At 35.0% G+C, this 6886-nt stretch overlaps 1 protein-coding gene and 1 non-coding gene across 3 annotated transcripts; one reads left to right on the plus strand and one right to left on the minus strand.

The window, feature by feature from the left end:
- Nucleotides 1–1015: 1015 nt before the first annotated feature.
- Nucleotides 1016–1122, plus strand: LOC145141658 (small nucleolar RNA R71). The gene has a single exon (XR_013722852.1). It is a non-coding gene; the product is annotated as a small nucleolar RNA R71 (small nucleolar RNA).
- A 3326-nt stretch (nucleotides 1123–4448) lies between these two features.
- LOC145138765 (non-specific lipid transfer protein GPI-anchored 5-like) lies at nucleotides 4449–5389 on the minus strand. 2 transcript variants are annotated; one of them, XM_079072788.1, is made up of 3 exons: nucleotides 5008–5387; nucleotides 4805–4852; nucleotides 4449–4677 (listed from the first exon to the last, which is right to left on the minus strand). In XM_079072788.1, exons 1-3 carry the CDS (start codon nucleotides 5327–5329, stop codon nucleotides 4550–4552), a joined length of 498 nt encoding a protein of 165 aa, XP_078928914.1. In that variant the 5' UTR covers nucleotides 5330–5387; the 3' UTR covers nucleotides 4449–4549. The 2 variants fall into 2 exon arrangements, with proteins under 2 accessions (XP_078928914.1, XP_078928915.1); XM_079072789.1 differs by lacking the exon at nucleotides 4805–4852 and having other exon boundaries at nucleotides 5008–5389.
- Between the last annotated feature and the right edge of the window lie 1497 nt (nucleotides 5390–6886).

The raw sequence follows: 6886 nt of genomic DNA on the forward strand, positions 1-6886 counted from the left end.
ATCTAGAAACTTCTGGTACTCCTCTTCCTGCTTCGCTTTCTTAGCTCGGGCTGGGTATGGCAATGGCGGCTGGTAAAACTTTTCAGGGGTCTGATTGTTCGGATTTGGCAGTGGACTCGCCGAGTCCCTATTCTGTACTCGGCGAGTAGAGCTGTCAGATTGAAGATTTTGATTTTCTGCTTGATTTTCTGCTTCCTCCTTCTGTGATTCTTTGGGTGCTTCATTCTGAATAGGGGCCAGAGGAGTGATTATTTTCCCACTTCTTGTTGTGACTATGTTTATGTGCGCGCCTCGTGGGTTGTTTTCGGTTTTGCTAGGAAGTTCGCCCGGTGATCTTTGGTTTATTTATTGAGCAAGTTGCCCTAGCTGTGTTTCTATGTTGTGGATAGATGCTTGTTGGTTTCTAAGCATGGTCCTTGTTTCTTGAATTGCATCATCATGATCACTATGTCTTTTTTCTGAAGCAGCTACAAATTTGGTAAGCATTTCTTCCAAACTTGGTTTTCTTTCTTGTGATGGCTCCTCCTTTTGGTAAAAACCCCTTCCCTTTTGCTTGAACTTCTCCTCCTTAGCCTTCTTGTACTCGTCATAAGGGAGCCACTCTTTCTTTGGTCTACGCCAATCTTCATCATATCGGTCCCCACTTGAGTAACAAACTTGCACCTTTTTGTTGCCATTCTCATCCAAATCGCAGTCTCTAGTAAGGTGAGGCCCATTGCAATTTTCGCAACCCACCCGAATAGCATGTATCGTTTGGTCCATTTTATCCATCCTCCTATCCATGGTTTTTAGCATAGCCATAACTGCTGACAAGTCTTCTGAAGCTGCATAGGCGGCCCCCCTCGTCACATCATTTCTTGGATTGTGGTATTCTCTAGAATGCTTAGAGAATTCTTCAATTAGTTGCTTTATCACTGGAGGTGCCTTTTTCGTGAGTGGACCTTGCGAGTCAAGTAATTGCCTAGTGGTAACATTTACTCCATCATAGAAGATGGAGACTTCTTGTTGACTATTGAGGTCATGATGTGGGCAATTCCTTAGCAGGCTCTTGTACCTCTCCCACGCTTCATATAGTGATTCTCCAGCTTGTTGTTCAAAGTTAGCTATGGCTTTCTTTAGCTTGGATATCTTGGATGGCGGGCAGAATTGATCAATGAACTCTTCTTTCATTTGGGCCCATGTAGTGATAGATCCTGGGGGCAATGACTTGAGCCAATCCTTGGCAGCACCCTTCAAAGTAACCGGAAGCATGCGAAGTAGCTGAGTTTCCCGAGGCACATTTGGAACATTGAAATAATCAGCTACATCATTGACTTCGTCCAAGTGTTTATAAGCGTCTTCGTGGTCTTTGCCTGTGAAGGGGATCTCCTTAAGTAGAGCCAGGATGTGACCCTTGAGCTCAAAAGTAGCAGTAGCGGGGATTGCGGGTTGCACAAGTCCCGGTCCAGTATCATCGCGTATCCTCTTCTTCCATTCCCCCATGGGGACTTCATTAATGTTAGCCATGAGAATAGCTAATTCGTCGTCGGAATCGGAAATGTGACCGAATGTAGGGTCTTCTTCTTCCTCGGTCTCGTGCTCGGCGTCTTCTTTTTTAGGGTCTTCGATTGTCAAAGAGGCGCTGGATGCTCCTGATTTGCTGCTCTTCTTCTTGCTGAAAACGGACTTTAGGTTCTTTAGTGGCGAATTCCTTGAAGAAGCGGATTCTCCAACGGATTTTCCTTTGTTCTTCCTTAGGGCGGATTCCGGGTCGTCTAGAGGAGGGATCAAAGGTGTATCAGATCCTCGGGGCATGAAACAACTGCAAATTAAACAAGAAAAACACGTAAAAAGAACAAAAATGAAATAAAAGCTAAAACTGTGAACAGTGATGGACTCGCCGAGTTTCGTCGAGTGCACTCGGCGAGTTCAAGGTAAAAACAGAAAAATTTTCTACTTAATTTATTAAAACAGGGATTGATCAAAACTTATACTAACTACTAAATTACCTCAGAATTAACTTTGTGTAAGATAAATCTCACACAAATGATCGATAAAAATAGAAATTAGTGCTAATTTAGAACCGTTCCCCGGCAACGGCGCCAAAAACTTGATGTGTGTAAAATACACTGGTTTTAATCCAACTTTTGAGTTATAAATTAAGCACACAAAGGCAGTGAACCTGTCTTTTAGTGATATAGTTAGGTAAGTAGAGTGTCGAACTCAGGGAACGGTAAATTAAAACTAAAGACTAATTTTATCTAAATTAAATAGTAAATATGGGTTTTCTCTAGTTTTACAAGACTAGAAACTTACTAATACTACTTGACCTAAGAACTAGAAAAACAAAGATTTAACTGAATTCAATAATAAAAGGGACTTCTGTTTAGTTCAACTCAATTGATCCTATGGTTGATATTATGGTAATAGTGCAATGGATTAATTCTTCTATTGGCTACCGATTCAAGTGATTAGCCTTGCGTTCGCTACGATAATCCTTAGAAAACAAACTAACTCAAACAGTGATCAGTTGTCTAATTTAATTTAATTCACTAGATTATTTATTCGGGTTAATTTAGACTTGTAATAGCTAACTAAATTGGTCCTTTAGTTAACCTCTTGCTGATGGTCATCAAACAAGCTCACATATGAATTTACCTAATTTTTCTTATAAATTCTAGCTTCACGTTCGTTAGTCCTAGACATATGATAAAGTGGTCACATAAACATATGGGGTTGATAATTAAAAGATGTTCATACTATTCAATTATCTTCCTATTAACAGAAAATTAGTTATCATTCACACATAAGGTTCTTTAACAAGCTAGAATCAACAAAATCACCAATATTAAATTAATCCTACCATAAAATCAAACCATAATATCAATTTTGTATCCCCAAACAGAAGTTTAAGAGTTTTAGCTCATGATTGAGGTAATTAACAGCAATAAAACGAATTCTAATTGTCTAACCATAATTGAGAAACAATAGATTAAGTAGAATGATGAGAATGTGCCTCAAATCTTCTTCGGAATTGGATTCTAGGTTGTATCTTCGTTCTCTAGGGTTCTTCTGGCTCTTCAATCGCAGCTTGCTTCTCCCCAAAGGTTCCAGCAGCCCTTCCATCGGATTAAGACCCGCTATTTATAATTATCACAAAACAGGGGCTACTCGGCGAGTAGGTCATGGACTCGCCGAGTACTAGTGTGAAATCCGTGTTCGGCAAGGAATCTTGACTTTTCTTTCGGGAACATTCTAATGAACTCGCCGAGTACGTGCGTGGACTCGCCGAGTAAGTGTGTAGTTTTCCCTTTTCCTTCATTCTTTGGTCTCTAATTGCTTCTCCTTTTTCCTTCTGCTTCCAAGCATGTCTTTTGGACTGAAAACACAATATAAGCATTATTAAGTACCTTTTGTCCATATTATGCATATAATTAGCCAAAAATGAATAGAAATATATGTTAAACATATGATTAATTATGCACATATCAGTAAACATTTTGTAGCTTTGATGAAACTGATATTCAACCCGGACTTAAAGAACTAGAAACTGATCTACAACAATACTAATATAATAATCCTTGGGAAATGCATAAGAAAGAAACGAACAACCACCTTCCTTCATACTTTGTGGAACATAAACTAGTTATATGTATTTTGTTTCTTGATTAATTTTGAGATTTGTGTTTGTAAAGTAATATCTTTAAATTTTGGGAGAATTTAATATATATGCTCTTCTTAAACATGAAAATTTTATATTTGCCCAATTTAATTTATTAATATCATATTTACCCTTTATAAACCTTCAAAATATTATATTTCCCAGATATTTTTTAAACAAGTTTTAATAGTTTATATCTTTAAATTACGTTTATAATAATTGAACGTCTACTTATAAATTGTTGGAATGTCGTTTTCTTGACAAACAAAACGTTTCATCTTCAGCCATCTCCATGAAATTTGTGTATCGATTGCTTAATTTTTGTTGTTGTTGAATATTGTTATGTTGTAGATGGAGGATATTTAGATATTACCATTTTGATGTTTAAAAAAGACATATATGATATTTTGATATTTAAGGATATACATGATATTTTGATGTTTAAGAATGACATATACGATATTTTAAAATTTTATGAACGATAAATATAATATTTAGAAATTAAGTTGGACAAATATGTTATTTTGATGTTTAATAAGAATATATATATAAAATTCTTCCTTAAATTTTTATGATTTTTTTTAAGTTAACGAAAATTTTGAATTATTATTAATGCTATATATCTTTTTGTTGTATACTAGAATTTATTATTTGTATAAAAATGGTAAAAAAAATGTGGAAAAAAAAATATAACATAGCATGAAAGATTTAGCGGAAAATGTAGTGAATGATTTGATGCTCATGTAGCACAAAAATTAAAGAAAATAGAGAATGAGAGGTATAACATAAACTGAGAGAAACATATATATAGTACAACTACAAGTGACTTAGATAATTATTTTGATAATAAACGTTACAGATACATATACCACACACAATAAAATAGATGACTATAAAACTCAAAAGCAATTAAGCCACAGGGTACGAAAAATATGCAGCCATGAAGAACACAACAAAAGTTACAAAAACTGGTAAATTTTTCATAGCTTCATTGGATGTGCCTGCACTTGTTCCTGGAGTCGTCTTTGATCCGCTACCTGAAGTATTCATGTCGGACCATAAGAAAATACAAGAAAAAGTTTGAAGAAAGTGTTTTTATGATTAAAAATTAAAGGATAACAAATGGTGTTAGAAAGTATATATATGAGTTCTTGAATGATTTACCCGAAGGAGTATTTGATGGCGTAGAACTTGTGGGTCCACTAGCACCGTCTAATACAAATAGTTAAGTTACATAACGCAATCTTTAATATGTTAAAATTAAAAATGAGTTATATGTAGTTTTTGTGTCGAATGAAAACTAAATTGTTGTTTGTACCTAAAAAGGGATCAGAGAGGTTGAAGATGAGAAAGTATGACATACGTACCATTACACCGGCTAACAGGAGGAGTCTGGATATTGCATGCACCAGGTAGTGCTAGAGCCAAAGTTTGGTTGATGTTCAAACCCGATGGTGAGCCAGCACCATTGCCAGTGAACGGGCAAAGGCATTGTGGCTGTGACTGAACCACGTTGGCTAACTGAGAGCAACAAGACAATGATGGAGTTGATGAATTTCCAGAGACATAGTTAAGACATGGGCTCAAGCTCACTAGTGCAGTGGTGCACCCTGATTGAGCCATGGCTACACCACATAGCATAACCAGGGCTAGACCAAATGCCTCAAAGTCAAACCGGTTTGAAGCCATTGGTTTTGGGAGATTTGATTCAAAGAGTTTCAGAAGGGAATTTATATGACATTTAGGAAACTAGAAAATTGAAAATAAATACGCTTGTGAGGGGGACTTTGGTGGCCTACTTTTCTTATTTACAAATAAATACGTGTAGTTTACGATTATTTATTTGTTTCAAAGCTAAAATTCAAATTAAAAAAACTGTAGGCGGTCTTAAAGAAGTTTTTATCCAATGAGCTAAGTGCAAGTAGCTAGATAATATTTGTATTAATTTTTTCAACGAGAAATCCTTTTAATATGTTGTTTTTAGACAAAACTTAAAAAAATAGTCCTTGTTATCTGTTATTTTTTGTGGTTTGAGTCTCTAAAGTTATCAAATTGATAAAACTGCAAAAATGGTCCCTATAATTTGTTATTTATGTGGTTTGACCCCCTAAAGTTTCAAACTCGGAATTTAGTCCTTTTCAATATGTTTCATTGCATATTTTGCCCTCTAAAAAATGAAATAACTCTATTATACATTTTTCTTTCATTTTATAGAAAATGGCCTCTCTCTCTCTCTCTCTCTCTCTCTCTCTCTCTCTCTTTCTCTCTCTCTCTCTCTCTCTCTCTCTCTCTCTCTCTCTCTCTCTCTCTCTCTCTCTCTCTCTCTCTCTCTCTCTCTCTCTCTCTCTCTCTCTCTCTCTCTCAAATAATGTATTCTTTATTAATTTGATTTTGAAGATCTTTGATATTAGAATTAATTGGTTTTACAAAAAAGAAATACAAATTCCATACATATTAATCGATATGTGTATCTTATGGATTATCATTATTGTTGTTACTTATCATATACCTCACCTTGAAATCCTCTTCCAAATAGAGCAGCACTTTCAATACTGCTTTTTTTCTTCACCCATCTTTTTTCGACATACAACATTGTTACCACCCTATAGACGCCGACAAACTCAACCCCAATGGAAATGGTGGTGGCAGAGGGTGCATGGGTAGCAAGGGAAAGTTATTTTGAGAATTTCACATGTTTTATATAAGGAAAAATTATTAAAAACTATTTTATCTTGTTTTTTTTATTTTGTTTTGTTTTCGTTAAATCCCTTACATTTCCAAATTAAAAAAAAAGTCATTAATGACCTTTATAACCTATTAATAGGTATTAGATGTTAAATATAGACATAATACTTTACCATTCTCTTGCTATAATATTTCCTTATATATAGAATTTCCTTATGTTGAACTATTCCAACATAACATTCATATATATCATTGACTAAATTTTATTAAAATCTCACAATCTAAGCTTTTAGATTTGAAAGGAAGTATGAGTTCCTCTCCCTTAATTATAGCAAAACAATTTTTCAAACTCTGCAACTTTGTGAATTGAAACTTTTGTTTTCTATAATTAACATTGCTAACTTGCAACACTTACCATAATTGATTATGCTCCCACTAACATAACAATTATTTCTTTAATAGCATAACACTTATGCTCACACTAGCTTTGACATGTACCCAGAAATCAGCTGGACTTCTAGAAAACAATGCTTATTGACTTTCTTACCAAAGTTCAGATTT

This window comes from Lactuca virosa, chromosome 9, assembly GCF_052849685.1.
Source record: "Lactuca virosa cultivar CGN04683 chromosome 9, Lactuca_virosa_CGN04683_v6, whole genome shotgun sequence".
Taxonomy (NCBI): Eukaryota; Viridiplantae; Streptophyta; class Magnoliopsida; order Asterales; family Asteraceae; genus Lactuca; species Lactuca virosa.